Here is a 19,819-nt window from a genome sequence, read left to right as displayed (position 1 = left end):
TGGCCACGGTCATTGTCCGTTCAAGTAGCTGGATTTTAAGTGAGAGAGCAAGAAACTGATAGAATGAAAATGCCCCTTGAGTATCTATTTTTGCTTTTCTTTGGCACTTCCTGATTATACATGCATTCCTAGCTTTTAACAGCATTTAGTACAAGGAGAGATTTCTCTGTGTACAGATTAACTAACCCAGGAGAGAATCACATCAAGCACATTAACAGACTTAAACAACTAATTCTGTTCTATTTCAGGTAAATGGATCATTGAAACTTTATTGCTCTAGGATCCATTTTCCAATCAGTCTAAAGATAAGTTTAAAACTTAAGAAATTAATATTTACTATCTCACACTGAGTCACAATGTAGAGTGTCTCTTGGTGTTCACACCTACACATCAGCTACTAGAAGTAGGCCACATCCTCCCTGACTGAATTGACCTCGTTATCTATAGCCTTCCTCTTGATTGGTATTCCTTTCTTTTCACATGCCTGTATATTTATACCTGCCTCTGGAATTTCTACTACATACATCTGACAAAGTGGGTCTTTGCCCACGAAAGCTCATGCTCCAATAAATCTGTTAGTCTATAAGGTGCCACAGGACTTCTCGTTGTTTAACCATAGCTCATGTCTCTCCTATCCGCCCTAGCAACTAACCCCATAATCACAATGAAAAGAACCTTCAAAAGGACTGATAGTCACCCAAAAATCACTGAAAATCACTTTCTGGATCCTCAGAGTGGATCCCCATTCCCTTTTATGAGGGACTACAAACCTCACAGACAAACAGCCAAGTCCCACATATCATCTGACTAAGAGACTTGCAATCTCCATCATGCTATTACCCACTTCAGCAAATCCTCATCCCCGTAAGTATAAAGATTAAAAAAAAAATACAAATCTTTCTATTCAGATATTTTTATTCACTATATGTCCTTATTCCCAACACATCTTACCATACATTACATAAACGACGATGTCTCCACACAAGAACAAACCCTGGGGACCTCCCTCCTCAAATAATAATGCTCTCTCATCTTGCCCTACAAATACCTGAAAAAATATCCCATCTGACCACAAGGCACTCCTGCATACACATACACACCTAGAGAGGGTAAGAACCTGGAACATAAATTTATGGAAATGAAAGAATCATCATCACTTCTTCCATCCTGCTCATCTCAAACATAGCTATAGTACACCTCCCAACCCAGACACTTTACCCATTCCAACCTCAAAAGACAACACATCCAAATTATACCTTGATCTTCCTTGTGACAGCGTTTATAAAGTGCAAACTTGGCAGGGTTGTCAGACACTAAAAATTTTTTGAGCAAGGCCTCAATAACTTCACGAACACTGTTAGCGCTGCTTATATGAAGCGTATTCACGTAGCCTGCAGGCAAGTAAAATGCAGTCTCATTGTTATTGTGAGCATGCTCTCCTGGATTCACAGCAGTCTGTACAGTAATAGGCCTGCATAGTTCCATATGAACTTTGATGAAGCCAGTATAAGTCCCATTTGAGTTCTGCAGCAGGAAGAAAAGCAAAACATAGTATAAAAATGAATACTGATCTATTTATTATGACAGCATCAATAGTAATAAAGGACAGATTGCAACAGATTCATTAAAATATGTTGTCATAATACATGAAGCAAATAATTTTTGTATAAGTCAGTGTTTTACATGGTCAGACACATTCCTCTATCCCTCTGTGGCTGCCACAGAATTCACTTTAGTATTTGGAATTACAGAGATAATATAGACAGGCATCAAGCAAAAGATCCTATGGAAACTAATGGTAAATTTTCAGTCTTGGTAGAAAAATTATGAAGCAACCTCATAGTGGAAAAAGGGAAACACTACAAACAGAGAACTGGTATTCCCAACAAGATGCCAGAGTTCTGTTTTAGCAGGATGCAAAGTGTAGATCTCACTACTGTGTAAAAGCAATTAATCCATGTTTTGTTTTGAGATCACACTGTAGGTAGTTGGGGAAAAAGTGGAGATAAGTTTGCAAGATACAGGTTTGTTATTTTACATTGTAAATTTATTCTTCACAGTTAGTCAGGAAACATGTGAGACCCTGTAATTTAAACTGTGACAACACAAAATAATCCATTCTAATATCGGTTATGAATGGTAAATTTACAAAACTGTAAAAATGAAAATTTATTTGATGGTTTCCTTATACTTTAAAAATACATTTTTTTTAAAAAGGACAAAGGAAAAAATGATCAGGCTTGAGAAAAATGCCACTGAAATAATCTATATGTAAGAAGAATGAAACCAAAACACATATTTGAATCTAGAAATTTAAGACTGTCATGAACTTGTCCACAAACACATTCAAATACTTAAATGGACAGAGTTGGTAGCAATACCGAATATTAGGGTGCACATTTCCCATTACAAGGCTTCATTTTCAGTTGCTTATAACTTTGCCAAACCCACTAGAAAAGGGAAGTATCCATTCTCCCTGCTCTGCATACTGCTCCACAGAGGATAACATCCTACTACTGTGATCAGTTAATCCAGTAGCTGGTGTGTGTGCGTATGTATCTAACAGGTTATTAGCAGCATTGGAACGATCTCAACATGATGGAATTTATTTTTTCTGTTTGCTTAAAAGAAAAAAAAACCTAAGAAAACACAGAGTGGGGTAAAAGAACATTATTAAGGGAGCAAAGTCAAGCACTCAAAAACAGAAGTGCCAGAAGTTGCTGTACATTCTTGATATGGCCTCCTTATGCATATGCATTGTATTACGGTCTTTAATTACCTTGTCATATACTGTTTTTTCCCCATGGACCCCTGACACTCTGGTGGTGGGAATAAGTTCAGGATGTGTGCTAAAGAAATCGGTTATCTAAAGGTTCCCTGTCTTATTTGTTGCAGAAGCTGGAAAGTGTGTAGTAAATCAAGCAAGGGTTATGGGAGCACTGAATTCTATTCCTGCTTCTGCTGTAGAGTTCCTATGGGATGCTAGCCACTGTATGCAAGCCAAAACTTTTCACACAGGTGGTCACTAATTGCGTGTTCTTTGTTTTCTAAGGGCCTGACTTGAGAGCCTGGTGTCTGATTTGCAGAAGCTCTGAGCTCTCACAGCTGTAGTGGAAGTCAGTGGGAGCTGTGCTTTGAATATTGTGAAGTGGTATATCAGCCTAGTATCCTGAAAAGTGTTTCAAATGGGGCATCCAAAATTAGTGGGTATTTGTCATCTCTGTGTCTCAGTTCCTCATTTATACTATCCTCTCACCTCATGGGGGAGTTATATTATTAGTATTTGTGAAACAGATACTATCAGTGCTGCAGAAAAGTCTGTAAGGAAATTAATATTCAGATCAGGGTCTGAATAATGTGTGGTGAATAGGCTTGGGGCCAAACACTGAAAAACAAGGATGACAAAATACTGAATATCTGCTCATTGAAGACTACATAACATATATGCACAAGAAAGCTGAAATTCTGCCATTTCCTTTGCTTTTGAGCACTTGATTTTGCAACCCAACTGAATTTTTATGTGTTTGTGTTTGTAATATTATATAGGTGTAGATACATTTGCATGCACTTTATATGTAAAGCACACTCTACAATATAACTGTGCACAAATACAAAATATAATGTTACACACAACTGTGCAATGCTTAAAGCTATGATTGTCAAAGGGAGTTAGGTGTGCAAATTCTGTTGCAATTTAATGGGAATTGGGTGCTTAATAAACATAGGCTCCTTTGAATAGCTCAGATTAAACTTTATACAAGCTTAACCAACATGGAAAGTTTCTTACTGTAATTAGTATCAAAATAAATGATTAGTCAAATGCTACTGAGCTACAGGACTTTTGGCAACATGCTTTTACAAGTATTAGTTCCAAATTACATGAAAATACATAACACAAATCAGATTAGTAGATACAGCTTGCATATATATTATAAACTGGTTAAGAATGTAACATAACTTCCAAGTTTGGATGGGCAGTATATCTAACAACATAAAAAGATCTGATAATTTATATACAGATTGAGTTATGTTCTAGCCAGGTAAATACAGATTTTATTAATAGACTGAATCCTAGAACTAATACAGAAGATTTATCAGTGTGGATTTTATCTTAATTATAATATAAAAATATTATTTATACTCGGATCACATTGAAAAACTACTTTAAAAATCATTTTTGCTTGATTTAACATATTTGGATGCCATGGTAATATAGTTTTATAAGAGACAGATAGCCATATTCTCCCTGTGCTGGTTGTACTGGTACAACTGAGAATTTTGACAGAAGGAATCCACTTTCATATGACATCCGAGAGTTCATGTTAACATCTCAACACCATGTACAAGTTTGTGGTTTCTACCCTTATCCCTTTCACCCCAAATAAATGAAGGGTGAAAGTGGTTTAATTACATTTCATGACTAACTAATTACCCTTTTTCTACAGTACATTACAAAGTCATTTAGCCAGAGATTCACATGAAAAATGCTATAGACAAAATAACAAATAATTCACTCTATGGAATTACATTCAGCTGCTCAATTATTAACTGCTGTGGCTCTATGTGAATCTTACCAGAGTCATCTTTAATTTGTCAGTAACAGATGAATTGTAGTTTTGAATCTTTTCTTTAACTTCTTCTTTACTGAGATATGTGTGTGTTTCTCTCTCTTTCTGACCATCCTAGAACAAAACAAACACTGAACATCTTAGAAAATGAAGAAAAACTACAGTTCATTTACATTCCAGACTATGGGAAAAGTACATGCAATCAGTCATTACCTCATACAGGCTCCATATACAACAGTTATCCATGTAGAATTACAAAGATGTAGCAAATGAGGTGTGTCAAAAAAAGCTGCTGTGCTCATCATAAACAGTTAAACTGACACACCCACAACACTTGTGTCATTTTTGGTCAACTATTTTTGTTCAAATATTTATTAGCAGTATGCAAAGAAGCTCAGATCCTTTCATGACTGGATTTTTTCATTTCAATGCTATGTAATATTCTCCGATCACAACACTTGTACAGCATTACACTTAAGGCATACGTAATTAAAAGAGGATAGACCTATCACTACACAAAGCAGAAAAATATATACAAAATTCCCGTCCTGATGTGTTAAGTAAGTAAAATCAGGAATTTCTAAGTACTGGAATAAGGACATCTCAGCATTCCAAAGGTGCAGCATTTATCAACTTGTAACAGTCTACTATCATCCTGCTCACAAGTATGTATCTAGGAATAAAATGTTTCTCCATATTCAAGCTGAATTTTAAACCAGTCACTATCAGTTTTTCAAATGTCTTTACAAGCTGCATACTGATTTTACATGCCACTGTAAAACCAATCCGAAGCACTGGCTATTATCCAAAAAAGCATTTGTTCCCAATCCACATTACTGCAGCAAACCAGTGTTATAAATACACTCAGATTTCTATCACTTGCACAAACACCATATATAGTATGAAACTGATTCAGCTCTCAACTTTAATGATTGAAGACCTCTCTTAGAAAAGAAATACGTTGGCTTGGAACCATCTGGGTACCTCTGAACACAGAAACACTCATGCACCACTTGCACACTGGTCAAAAGGTCAGTATTTCATACTACCCATCCAAATGGACCCTGGAGGAGTTTGGCCTAAGAAAAGGATTTTCCTGACCTCAAAAGCCACTCCTATAAACATAGTATCTCTGAGACTTCCCAGCGCAGCTGGCAGACATTTCAGTTTGCCAGGAATTAACCCTATGACAACACTGTATCTGATGCAGAGCTATACACTTTTACTTGCCAGAAAGTCTATACAAAGCTCAGTTTTAGATTCTTTGATTTTTCACTATTTACACATGCCTCTACCATCCTCCCTACAGCTAGAAAAAAAAAGAGATGTAGTCTGAGCAAAGATTTGAAAACAAGCAACTCCCAAACTCTAATCCCAGCTCAGATACTAATTTATTTTGGGGGCTTGGATAAGACACTTCTGCTTCAGTTTCCCCATGTATAAAATAAGGATACAGTATTACCGATATTAGCATTTTTATAATAAAAGTGGTAATTTCATATCTATGCGTTCCTTAATTACAGCATTTTTATCCTGAAGTTAAATATTGTGGCATAATCATAGAATCATAGAATCATAGAATAATAGGACTGGAAGGGACCTCGAGAGGTCATCGAGTCCAGCCCCCCGCCCTCAAGGCAGGATCAAGCTCCGTCTACACCATCCCTGACAGATGTCTATCTAACCTGTTCTTAAATATCTCCAGAGAGGGAGATTCCACCACCTCCCTTGGCAATTTATTCCAATATTTGACCACCCTGACAGTTAGGAATTTTTTTCCTAATGTCCAATCTAAACCTCCCCTGCTGCACTTTAAGCCCATTACTCCTTGTCCTGTCCGCAGAAACCAAGAGGAACAAATTTTCGCCTTCCTCCTTGTGACACCCTTTTAGATATTTGAAAACCACTATCATGTCCCCCCTTAATCTTCTTTTTTCCAAACTAAACAAGCCCAGTTCATGAAGCCTGGCTTCATAGGTCATGTTCTCTAGACCTTTAATCATTCTTGTCGCTCTTCTCTGTACCCTTTCCAATTTCTCCACATCTTTCTTGAAATGTGGCACCCAGAACTGGACACAGTACTCCAGCTGAGGCCTAACTAGTGCAGAATAGAGCGGCAGAATGACTTCACGAGTTTTGCTTACAACACACCTGTTGATACAACCTAGAATCATATTTGCTTTTTTTGCAACAGCATCACACTGTTGACTCATATTCAACTTGTGGTCCACTATGACCCCTAGATCCCTTTCCGCCATGCTCCTTCCTAGACAGTCGCTTCCCATCTTGTATGTATGGAACTGATTGTTCCTTCCTAAGTGGAGCACTTTGCATTTCTCTTTATTAAACCTCATCCTGTTTACCTCTGACCATTTCTCTAACTTGCTAAGGTCATTTTGAATTATGTCCCTATCCTCCAAAGAAGTCGCAACCCCACCCAGTTTGGTATCATCTGCAAACTTAATAAGAGTACTCTCTATCCCAATATCTACATCATTGATGAAGATATTGAACAGTACGGGTCCCAAAACAGACCCTTGAGGAACTCCACTTGTTATCCCTTTCCAGCAGGATTTAGAACCGTTAACAACAACTCTCTGACTACGGTTATCCAGCCAATTATGCACCCACCTTATCGTGGCCCTATCTAAGTTATATTTGCCTAGTTTATCAATAAGAATATCATGCGAGACCGTATCAAATGCCTTACTAAAGTCTAGGTATATGACATCCACCGCTTCTCCCTTATCCACAAGGCTCGTTATCTTATCAAAGAAAGCTATCCGATTAGTTTGGCATGACTTGTTCTTCACAAATCCATGCTGGCTATTCCCTATCACTTTATTACTTTCCAAGTGTTTGCATACGATTTCCTTAATTACCTGCTCCATTATCTTCCCTGGGACAGACGTTAAACTGACCGGTCTATAATTTCCTGGGTTGTTCTTATTCCCCTTTTTATAGATGGGCACAATATTTGCCCTTTTCCAGTCTTCTGGAATCTCCCCTGTCTGCCATGATTTTTCAAAGATCATAGCTAAAGGCTCAGATACCTCCTCTATCAGCTCCTTGAGTATCCTGGGATGCATTTCATCAGGACCTGGTGACTTGCTGACATCTAACTTTCCTAAGTGCTTTTTAACTTGTTCTTTGTGTATCCTATCTTCTAAACTTACCCTCTCTCTGCTTGTATTCACTACGTTAGGCACACCTCCAGACTTCTCGGTGAAGACCGAAACAAAGAAGTCATTGAGCATCTCCGCCATTTCCAAGTTCCCTGTTACTGCTTCTCCCTCCTCGCTAAGCAGTGGGCCTACCCTGTCCTTGGTCTTCCTCTTGCTTTTAATGTATTTATAAAAGGTCTTCTTGTTTCCCTTTATGCCTGTAGCTAGTTTGATCTCATTTTGTGCCTTTGCCTTTCTAATCTTGCCCCTGCATTCCCGTGTTGCTTGCCTATATTCATCCTTTGTTAGTTGTCCTAGTTTCCATTTTTTATATGACTCCTTTTTTATTTTGAGATCATGCAAGATCTCCTTGTTAAGCCAAGCTGGTCTTTTGCCATATTTTCTATCTTTCCTACACAGCGGAATTGTTTGCTTTTGGGCCCTTAACAACGTCCCTTTGAAATACTTCCAACTCTCCTCAGTTGTTTTTCCCTTCAGTCTTGCTTCCCATGGGACCTTACCTACAAGTTCTCTGAGCTTATCAAAATCTGCCTTCCTGAAATCCATAACCTCAATTGTGCTGGTCTCCCTTCTACCTTTCCTTAAGATCATGAACTCTATTATTTCGTGATCACTGTCCCCTATACTGTCTTCCACTTTCAAGTTCTCAACTAGTTCCTCCCTATTTGTTAAAACCAAATCCAGAACAGCTTCTCCTCTGGTAGCTTTTTCAACCTTCTGAAACAGAAAGTTGTCTCCAATGCAGTCCAGAAACTTATTGGATAGCCTGTGCCTCGCTGTGTTAGTTTCCCAACATATGTCTGGATAGTTGAAGTCCCCCATCACCACCAAATCTTGGGCTTTGGATAGTTTTGTTAATTGTTTAAAAAAGGCCTCATCCACCTCTTCCACCTGGCTAGGTGGCCTGTAGTAGACTCCTAGCATGATATCACCCTCGTTTTTTTACCCCTTTTAGCTTAACCCAGAGACTCTCTACACAGCTATCTCCTACGTTCATCTCCACTTCAGTCCAAGTGTGTACATTTTTAATATACAAGGCAACCCCTCCTCCCTTTTTTCCCTGTCTGTCCTTCCTGAGCAAGCCGTACCCTTCCATACCAACATTCCAATCGTGCGTCCCATCCCACCAGGTTTCTGTAATACCAATGATATCATAGTTGTATTTATTGGTTAGCAATTCCAGTTCTTCCTGCTTATTACCCATACTTCTCGCATTTGTATATAGGCATCTAAGATACTGATTTGATCTTGCCTCCCTGTTGTGCCCTGACCCTCCTTTCTCCTTGCCATTATAGGCCGTAGTCCCCCCCATTTCCAACCCATCTCCCAGTCCCGCACATTCAGCACTTACCTGTGGGCCTTACAAGTAGGACCAAATCACTTTGAAGTTTTCAGAATCAAGACTTCCCCGTCACACAAATTAAGAATATTTATCATCCTTTTACTTTTTTCCCCTCCTTTACCCTGTTCCCAGAGAGCAGCAAGTAGAGTACAGGCAGTCCCCGGGTTATGTACAAGATAGGGACTGTAGGTTTGTTCTTAAGTTGAATCTGTATGTAAGTCGGAACTGGCGTCCAGATTCAGCCGCTGCTGAAACTGACCGCCAGTTCTGACTTACATACAGATTCAACTTAAGAACCCCAGGCTTCCCCAAGTCAGCTGCTGCTGAAACTGATCAGCGGCTGATTCCAGGAAGCCTGGGGCAGAGCAACTCTGCCTCGGGCTTCCTGTAGTCAGCGCTGGTCAGTTTCAGCAGCGGCTAACTTGGGGACGCCTGGGGCAGAGCAGCTGGGGTGCTGCTGGGTTGCTCCAGTAGCACCGCTCCTCGGCGCTACTGGACCAACCCAGCAGCACCCCAGCTGCTCTGCCCCAGGCGTCCTGATTCAGCCACTGCTGAAACTGACCAGCAGCGGCTGAATCAGGACCTGGGGCAGAGCAGCTGGGGTGCTGCCGGGTTGGTCCAGTAGTGCCCAGAGCGGGTGCTACAGGACCAATCCGCAGCGCCCCAGCTGCTCTGCTCCAGGGTCCAAAACAAAAGCCTGGTCTGCTGGGGGGGGGGCACACTATCCACGCCCCTCCCCCCCCCAGCAGACCAGGGACACGAGGAGCAGAGCAGCAGTGGCAGCAGGGTGCCGCACCTCTGAGGCTTTGCTCTGGCAAAGTCTCAGAGGCGCGGGACCCCCTCCCCCCACGGCTGCCGCTTGAGTCCCGGTGCCTGTGGTCTGCTGGGGACCGTCCAGAGTAAAGCCTCAGAAGCGCGGGAACCCGCCCGGTGCCCCTGGTCTGCTGGAGACGGTCTCCAGCAGACATGGGGCACCGGAGCAGCTTACGAACGGGGCTCTCTCGCCCCGGAGCTCGCAGGTAGCAATCCGCTACCTCGACCTCCGGGGCGAGAAAGCCCCGTTCGTAAGTGCGGATCCGACATAAGTCGGATCCGCGTAAGTCGGGGACTGCCTGTAATACTTAGCACTTTAATAAGAACATAAACATAAGAATGGCCGTACTGGGTCAGATCAAAGGTCCATATAGCCCAGTAGCCTGTCTGCCAACAGTGGCCAGCACCAGGTGCCCCAAAGAGGGTGGACCGTAGACAATGATCAAGCGATTTGTCTCCTGCCATCCCTCTCCAGCCTCCGTCAAACAGAGGCCAGGGACACCATTCCTACCCCCTGGCTAATAGCCTTTTATGGACCTAACCTCCATGAAATTATCTAGCTTCTCTTTAAACTCTGTTATAGTCATAGCCTTCACAGCCTCCTCTGGCAAGGAGTTCCACAGGTTGACTACACGCTGTGTGAAGAAGAACTTTCTTTTATTAGTTTTAAACCTGTTACCCATTAACTTCATTTGGTGTCCTCTAGTTCTTCTATTATGGGAACTAATAAATAACTTTTCTTTATTCGCCCTCTCCACACCTCTATCATATCTCCCCTCAGTCTCCTCTTTTCTAAACTGAAAAGTCCCAGCCGTTATAACCTCTCTTCATATGGGACCCATTCCAAACCCCTAATCATTTTAGTTGCCCTTTTCTGAACCCTTTCCAAGGCCAAAATATCTTTTTTGAGGTGAGGAGACCACATCTGTACACAGTATTCAAGATGTTGGCGTATCGTAGTTTTATACAGGGGCAGTAAGATATTCTGTGTCTTATTTTCTATCCCTTTCTTAATAATTCCTAGCATCCTATTTGCCTTTTTCACCGCCGCTGCACACTGTGTGGAAGTTTTCAGAGAACACTTACAATATAATGCTTTTTATTTTCTTAGTCCTTTAGAAGCCCGTAAAGGGTTCTCCCCTTTGCATTAAAATAAATATTAAAATAATTTGTCTTTAAAATTAGAACAAATTAGTTTGAGCAACTTTAATGTTTAGAAAGACTAGACAGATATTATATATGTAGCAAATAATAAGGATCTGACAACATCAGCACTCTAAAAATTATAGTTTTTGTTTTAAATTTACAAAAAAAATACATTCAAGCAACAACTGCACCCTCAATTTTTATCCCATTGCAAAAGATATGTTAGGAGTAGGAAACACAGTGTGTTCTGCAATTATTTGGACACAGAATTTTATTCAAGAATCCAAACTTTAAAGTTACTACTCCTTATAATTGTGAAACAGTTCTATCAAATGGGCACTGATTCAGAACTATCTTCGTGAAGGGCAGACAGGCTGAAACATTAGCTTTCAGAGGTGTGACCTGCCCTATTCATCTCAACAGTGTTAATTATAAAATCTAACAACAATATCTGAATAATCAAAATGTGTAATTATTTCACTGCTCACTGTTTAGCAGACATTTCTAGTAAATGGGTTTGCCCTTTTTTGTTGGATGCAGTTATGAATGGGGAAGGAGAGAGTTGACCACTGTCAAGGATTGACACAGTGAGGAAGCTTGTATCAACGTTCAGAAGAGAAAACAACAGGGAACAGGAGGGAAAGAAGACATTCATCTGCCCTTTCCCAGTGTCAAAAGTCTCAACCCATTTATTTGGTTCCAAAACTAGCTTCCTGTTTCCTTGACAGGTCTACACAGTGCTATTAATGGAATAATAAAACGAATCCAACCTGCTTCTAACAGCAAAGGTTCAGTCTCTGCAGGGCTGACAATTAGAAAAAAAAATTGTCTTCCTGCAACCTGGGCAAATTTGGTATGGAAATCAATGAGACATTGAATAAGACAGTCCATTTTAGGTAGGTGCTTTTAAGGAAAGAACAAGACTTTCATATGAATATAGCAAAGAATAGTGTAGTAATTAAACTACACCTGAACCTCTAATTCAGCAACCCTGGGAAACAGGACATGCTGGATTAAAGATCTGGCTAGGCCAGGGAGGGCACTGTGGAATCTGGGCATGAGGGGGTAGGACTGGGGTGCTTACCTGCTGCATTCAGGCACCGCCCCTTCTGCTATGAGGAGAGAGAGGGGAGCCTTAGAAGTAGCTCTGTGCACTGCAATTTCCCCAGCAGGGGGGGGGGGGGAGAGCAGCAATGTACAGAGCTGCTGCCTCCTTCAAGCCACAGGTGTTCCTGATTAGGGACATGGAGTACAGAGGTTCAAATGTACTCACTCAGCTTTAATGCAACAAGACTGTTAATTCAGAAACACTGATCTAAACAAAACTATATAGAGGAAAAGAGGTTGGGGGGGTGGAGAAAACAGCAAAGCGACAAGGATTAGAATTATGATACCTATATGGGCCTGATCCAATTCACTTAAATTAACATAAGAATGACCATACTGGGTCAGACCAAAGGTCCATATAGCCCAGTATCTTGTCTTCTGGACAGTGGCCAATGCCCCCAGAGGGAGTGAATAGAATAGATAATCATCAAGTGATCCCTCTCCTCTCCTCCATTTCCAGCCTCTGACACACAGAGGCTAGGGACACCATTCCTACTCATCCTGACTAATAAATATTGATGAACATAACCTCCATGAATTCATCTAGTTCTTTTCTGAACACTGTTAGAAGTCCTGGTCTTCTCAACCTCTTCTGGCAAGGAGTTCCACAGGTTGATTGTGCACGGTGTACAGAAAAAAAATCCTTTTGTTTGTTTTAATCTGCTGCCTATTAATTTATTTTGGTCACCCCTAGTTCTTGTTATGGGAACAATTAAGTAACTTTTCCTTATTCACCTTCTCCATGTCTATCATAATTTTATAAATCTCTAGTCTAAAGTTAAGGGCTCAAAAACAAGTTATTCCATTGCATAGGAAAGATAGAAAATATGGAGATCCTGCATGATCTAAAAATAAAAAAAGGAGTCATAAAAAAATGGAAACTAGGACAAATTACAAAGGATGAATATAGGCAAACAATACAGGAATGCAGGGGCAAGATTAGAAAGGCAAAGGCACAAAACGAGCTCAAACTAGCTACAGGCATAAAGGGAAACAAGAAGATATTCTATAAATATATTAGAAGCAAGAGGAAGACCAAGGACCAGGGTAGGCCCATTGATCAGTGAGGCGGGGGAAACAGAAACAGGAAACTTGGAAATGGCAGAGATGCTTAATGACTCTTTGTTTCGGTCTTCACCAGAGAAGTCTGATGAAGGAATGACTGACATAGTGATTGCTAGTGGGGAGGGGGTAGGTTTAGAAGATAAAATAAAAAAAGAACAAGTTAAAAATCACTTAGAAGAGTTAGATGTCTGCAAGTCACCAGAGCCTGATGAAATGCATCCTAGAATACTTAAGGGGCTGATAGAGGAGGTATCTGAGCCGTTAACAATCACCCTTGGAAAATCATGGAAGACAGGAGAGATTCCAGAAGATTAGGAAAGGGGAAATATAGTGCCCATCTATAAAAAGGGAAATAAAAACAGCCAGGAAACTACAGGCTAGTCAGTTTAACTTCTGTGCCAGGAAAGATAATAGAGCAATTAAGGAAATCATCTGCAAACACTTGGAAGATAATAAGATGATAGGGAACAGCCATCATGGATTTGTAAAGCACAAGTCATGTCAAACCATTCTGATTTCTTTGATAGGATAACGAATCTTGTGGATAAGGGAGAAGCAGTGGACATGGTATACCTAGACTTTAGTAAGGCATTTGATATGGTCTCACATGATATTCTTATCAATAAATTAAGCAAATACAATTTAGATGGGGCTACTATAAGGTGGGTGCATAACTGGCTGAATAACCGTTCCCAGAGAGTAGTTAATAAAGGTTCACAATCCTGCTGGAAAGGAGTAACAAGTGGGGTTCCGCAGGGGTCTGTTTTGGGACTGATTCTGTTCAATAGCTTCATCAACTATTTACATATCGGCATACAGAGTATGCTCATTAAGTTTGCAGCTGATACCAAGCTTGGAGGGGTTGCAACTGCTTTGGAGGATAGGATCATAATTCAAAATGATCTGGACAAATTGGAGAAATGGTCTGAGGTAAACAGGATGAAGTTTAATAAGGACAAATGCAAAGTGCTCCACTTAGGAAGGAACAATCAGTTTCACACATACAGAATGGGAAGCGTCTGTCTAGAAAGGAGCACAGCAGAAAGATCTAGGGGTTATAGTGGACCAAAAGCTAAATTTGAGTCAACTGTGTGATGCTGTTGCAAAAAAAGCCAACATGATTCTGGGATGTATTAACAGGTGTGTTGTGAGCAAGACACGAGAAGTCATTCTTCTGCTCTACTCTGCGCTGATTAGGCCTCAGTTGGAATACAGTAATTCCTCATTTAACACGGTAGATACATTTCAGAAAATGATTGTGATAAGTGAAAGCGTGTTATGCGGGGTCAATTTTTCCATTGAAAGTAATGGAAAAGGTGGGGGGTTGCATTTTAAGCGCATGTGCGCTCGCAGCTCCAGCCTGCACTTGTTAGCAGCTGGGACCGGGACATAAGGTTGGGGGGAAAAAAAGGGACTGTGTTATAGCAGGGAGGGGAGGTGTCTGGCTCTGGAGAAGGGGAGGGGGCTTGCAGCCAGCGGCTGGGTTTCCCCAGCTGGCCGCTCACCGGCAGCTGTGCAGGGCTTCCTCTGCCTCCTTAAAAAGCAGTGGAGGTTTGCCGCTCGCCGCGCAGTTCCCCGGTAGCCCCCTCTGTCCGGTCAGAGGCAGAGGAAGCCCCACGCAGCTGCGGACCATCATCAGCGTAAGCGGCCGTTTGGAGCGTGACTTGCGCTGCTTGCTCCCATGTGGCGGCCCAGGTGTGACAATCAGCTGAGCACCAGGGCAGGAGGCGAAGGGTGTGACAAGCGCTCCAGGCCCCGCCCAGCGTTATTTATTCCACGATTTCTCGTGGAACCCCTGATGATGGTCCACGGAACCCTAGTTGGGAAACACTGGTCTAGACATGCATCTGACGAAGTGGGTCTTTGCCCACGAAAGCTTATGCTCCTACACTTCAGTTAGTCTATAAGGTGCCACAGGACTCCTCGTTGCTTTTGCAGATTCAGACTAACACGGCTACCCCTCTGATACTGGTCTAGACAGTACTGGGTCCTGCCATGAGGACAGGGAACTGGGCTTGATGACCTCTCGAAGTCCCTTCTAGTCCTAGTAATCTATGATTCTATTATATCCCCCCCTTAGTCTCCTCTTTTCTAAGATGAAAAGTCCCAGTCTTTTTAAATTCAGTGGAAAGACTCCCAGTTTACTCCAATCAATGCTCTGGATCCTATGTTAATTTCAGGTCAGTTAACAGCAAGGAAGAAACAGTGGAAAATATTTTAATTTTCAGCCCCAAAAAGGTTATGCCTCCACTTCAAATCCATTTTTGCAAGGAACCCAGGTCTGGGAATGAGACGCATACAAATCATTTGAATCTAATACTAATAAAAGCTGAAACACTGAAACTATTTGTGAATTGAAGGATGCACTTCAAACCAACAAAAAGATTCCTTCACAAGCACTCTCATAGCACAAATTGTCTAGTCAGCAAAGGTTATACAACAATTACACAGTCTGGAGAGAGGGAAAAATCCTGCAAAACTGCAACTGAGAGCACCAACAAATGAGGAAACTCCAGATAAAAGTTGTAATGAATCCTAGCGCAAATCAAATCTACTGCGATCTAAGAGTCAGTCATTCTGATTAGGTATCTCCAGCTAAATGTTAACACATCTGTCAATTGTTGGATTCCATATCATCTGTGGATTTTGATCAGTAGTTATATTTAATTCAAGAGCCAAAACTTCTTGGCAAGATGCCATGTCACATTATTCTCACTACCCACAGAGCCAAATCACCCACAGCATATCATTAATCTTTATCATGGTCTCTGATCTAAACCTTGACTAGACAAAGCAATACTGGTAAATGTAAACCTCTTTTGGCCAGTGTGCCCAAGTGAAGATCAAGGAAAAGAAGGATTTGGCAAGAACTGTTAAATGTTTTCTTCAGCATCCCACAATCTTCTCCTTGCCTCCTCTTGTATTCTTTACCTCAGTGGTTCTTAACCTTATTGGGCTCAGGATCCATCCATAAACCCTAATGCCCTGTTGCAACCCAGAGACTTCCTGAGATGCCCCAGAGCTGACTCTCACCTGTCTCCTGCATGGGTCCATCAGTGGGGAGGGGTTGGGAGCTAAGATGCCAGACACTCCAGGAAGATGTGAAAAGCTAGAACTTCCACTCTCAGCAACTGGGGAAAACAGAAGCAACCCAAGACACCTCACAAAAAACACAAGCTCCTCCACAGTCCCTGGGGAGTAAAGGGTAGAGAACTTGACACCTGAAGTGTGAATGGGGAGATCAGAGGGAGTGGGGGGATAGTAAGAAGGGAGTTGGGGGTCACAGAAGGATGGAGGGAAAGACACAGAAGCAGAGGGATCCACGGGAGGGGTGGTCAAATCAGCAGTTCTCCCAAAAATCGCACAACCTCCACACACAGTCTGTAGGGGACAGAGGGTAAAGGGAAGGATTTGGGGTCCTGGATGTGAAGGCAGGGACTGAGGCAAGGAGTTAAGGAAGAGGAGAAGGCTGGGAAGAGTAATATAACACAGGAGGGATTTATCCACCTTGGTGAAGGGGTATATAGAGGGTGGCCTATGCACCACTTGGCTTCAGAGTGTGGGATACACTGTGGACCAGTATTTACTGGAAACATGACACCCCTCCATCTCCTTACTCCTGTCCCATGGAATTGGCTGGGCTTTGCTCCCTGCTCTGGGCATTGCAGTCTATGGGGTTGCAACACTGGTTACTGATGTTTGGCTCAGAGATCCCCTCTTCCCGCATGATCTTAATGGAACAGCAGATCGGCCAAACCTGGAGCTGTGCTGTGATCCATGCACCAGGTCACAATGCCCAGACAAGGAGCTGACTCCAGCCAGCCCCACAACCCTCTGATGCACGTTTGAGTCACAACCCACAGATAGTGAATCCTGCGTAGCTTACAGGTGGAGCCCTGCCTGGATACAAAGAGTGTATCTGCATCCATATCTGCAAAAATGAGAGGTGGATATTCACAGATTTGCAGGGCTCTACTTACAGAAATGGTCTTGTGCTAATTAAACTTTGATTTAGTACAAGTATGGTTTCAATTACATCAGTACGGAAATACATATCCACTAGAGTTTGGAAAACCTGCATGCATCCAACAAAGCATGTACAGGAAATGAACAGTGGCAGCAATTAAGTTCCATGCTGTTCACATGGATTATGGGGGCTGATCAAGAGACCAGAATATTTTACTTTGCGATAGCTATATGGATGATACTATCTACAAGGTTTTTTTTTCCTGAGACTGGGAATTCTGGCAAGGAACTCATTCATCTGCTATTGCTTAGCTACACTGAGTAGAGGGAAAAGCTATTGCAGATTACGAGTTACAGCTAAGCAGGCCTCACTCCATTTGTCTCTCTGGTCAGTGAAAAGGACAAACCAGTTTGTGTAATCCCCAAATAGATGAGTGCTACCCCCAGTTGTACCTGTGCGCCTGAGCACCTGTTCTGTAAATCCTGGCACTTGGGGCAGGTGCACTGCAAGTATATAAATGATAGTCAATATAGAACACATAATGCATTTCATATACTAAATAGTACAGCTGATATATCCATACTGTGCATTAAACAGCATCCATCTCTGAAACAGATAGATTTATAGATCTTAAAAAAAAAAAAATGCAGTCGCAGCCTCTTTAATTGCCACGTGTCCCAAACTTCCGTGTGCAGCACTAGTGCTCCCAGTGCCAGCCGGGGACTGCGCTGAGGGAAAGTGTCAAGTGCTCACAAAAAAAAAAAAGTAACAGTACCCCAAAAAAGCACTGGACACTGGATATCTATATATACAATCTTCATCATTCATTGCTTCTAATGGTCTGTCCTACTCACAGTATGAGTCAGGAAGGCAGAAGTGAAACACAACCACATCAAACCAGCCTGGCACAGGCTATAAGCTTTTCTTCCTTCACTGCTAGCCAAGATGATTATGCCAAGCTGGGGGGAGGGAAGGCGGGAGGGAGAAGAAGTGAGGAGGCTACAGTAAAGCAGCCTCTGCCTGTGGAGGGCCCAGGCTCACCATGGACAGAGGTTGCTCTGGCTGGTATGTGGAGATGCAGGGAAGACTGAGCCAGATTTACTCTTCCAGGACTAGTGGATTTTGTGGGCCCCTCTAGACTCTGAGGTGGGGCCAAAAATTAGGGGTGAAGTGTGCAGGACAAGGCTGACAGTGAATGGGATAGAGATGGGGGTGCAAGATCTCAGTGGGAGGTGGGGAATAAGACGAGTGAGGGTGTGAGGTCTGAGTTGGAAGCAGGATGCAGGAGTGGAGGCTGGAGGCAGTGTGTCTGGCCAGGGGGCTGGGGACAGGAGCAGGCTGGGGGCAGAGTGTCTGGCTGGAGGAGTGTGGGGGTGGCAGGGTCTGGGCAGCAGGGGACACTTACTCGCAGCGCAAAAGCAAACAACATGGCCTCCTGCTGCTCCCATTCACCAGGCAAGATTTGCTGGTGAAGCCTGCAGGAAGTGTTTCCCGGGAGAAAGAAAATGTCAGCGTGCATGGATCAATTTTTGGTTCCTGGTTCCCCACACCTCGGGAAAGGAAAAGGGCAGAACATGGAGCCGTTTTGTTCCCCACATACTGGAACTGGCGAGGAGGCTCAGGGCTTTTCTCTACCCCCACAGGAAGTTGGCGCTGGCATTCCAATCTTGCAGGGGCCATAAGGCTGTAGCACCAGCACTAGCTCCCTACTGCCGGGGAAACTGGGGTGGGGGAGCCTGAGTCGGGGACCCAGAAGAACCATATCTGACTCCCTAGTGAGCCCTAGATTGCTAGCTCTTACTCTAGATGTTAAATGTGATACAAGTGCACATGAACAGTATTAATATCACTCATGTAATTATTCTGGTAAGCTGCAAAACAACCTGTAGTTCTCCATCCCCATCTGTGTCTCATGAAGTCTATGCTCTGGTCTTTAGTGAGCATCTTGTTGCTATACCCAGACAGACATCTTCATACAACATTTGGAAATAGAACTACAACAATACGCGACTTGATCTAAAGAGTTTTAGATCACAATCCAAAGAGAATTCGACTTTCCTACTTGCATCCATAAGAGAAACCAACTTTTCCCATGAATCAGTAACTTTAAGTGATCGCTCCAGTATAGCAAAAGCAAGCTCCACTAGACAGAACACATCACAAAGGCTTGTAAGAAGAAGGATGATGCAATGGAGGATAAGTGTACTTGAGCCAAAAAAGGGAATCAAGTATTTTCTTAAGAAATGCAAAGAACCAAATAGCCTAGGGAGCTAAAGCCAATTTTTAAACAATGTCAGCACTCTGCCCCCTGCTGTCCTCAGACTCCCACTCACCCCAAATACAAAGCAACACTTGATCCTGTCGTATTACTGCAGACTTCATGCTCTTGGATTACGCTATAACTCAGGGGTGGGCAATATGGTTTTATGAGAGGCCACTCAAAAAATTGGTAAGCGGTCAAGGGCTACACTTTTCCACAATATTAATGGAGGGGACATGGGGTCTGTAGTAGAGATTGGGTGCAGAAGGGAGCTTGGGGTAAGGGATGGGGTGCAGGAGAGGATCTGGGATGGAGTCTGGGCAAAGGAAGGGGTTGTGATCTAGGGCAGGAGACTGGAGTGCAGGA

At 42.4% G+C, this 19,819-nt stretch overlaps 1 protein-coding gene across 5 annotated transcripts in view; it reads right to left on the bottom strand.

The window, feature by feature from the left end:
• Nucleotides 1-19,819, bottom strand: part of RASSF3 (Ras association domain family member 3) — a 140,271-nt gene that overhangs the window by 6,605 nt on the left and 113,847 nt on the right. For 4 of the 5 annotated variants that reach the window (XM_025188258.3, XM_006130205.4, XM_075931007.2 and 1 more), the window contains 2 exons: nucleotides 4,575-4,682; nucleotides 1,257-1,524 (listed from right to left, as the gene is read on the bottom strand). In XM_025188258.3, the coding sequence (XP_025044043.3) occupies nucleotides 1,257-1,524; nucleotides 4,575-4,682 (376 nt within the window). Of the gene's footprint in view, nucleotides 1-1,256; nucleotides 1,525-4,574; nucleotides 4,683-4,781; nucleotides 5,250-19,819 lie in introns of those variants that run through there. The other variant, XM_014577091.4, reaches the window with a different exon arrangement.

The sequence above is a fragment of the Pelodiscus sinensis genome, chromosome 1 (assembly GCF_052426305.1).
Source record: "Pelodiscus sinensis isolate ZL-2025 chromosome 1, ASM5242630v1, whole genome shotgun sequence".
Taxonomy (NCBI): Eukaryota; Metazoa; Chordata; order Testudines; family Trionychidae; genus Pelodiscus; species Pelodiscus sinensis.
The sequence above is the reverse complement of the archived record's forward strand: the minus strand, read 5'-3'. Positions and strand labels throughout refer to the sequence as shown.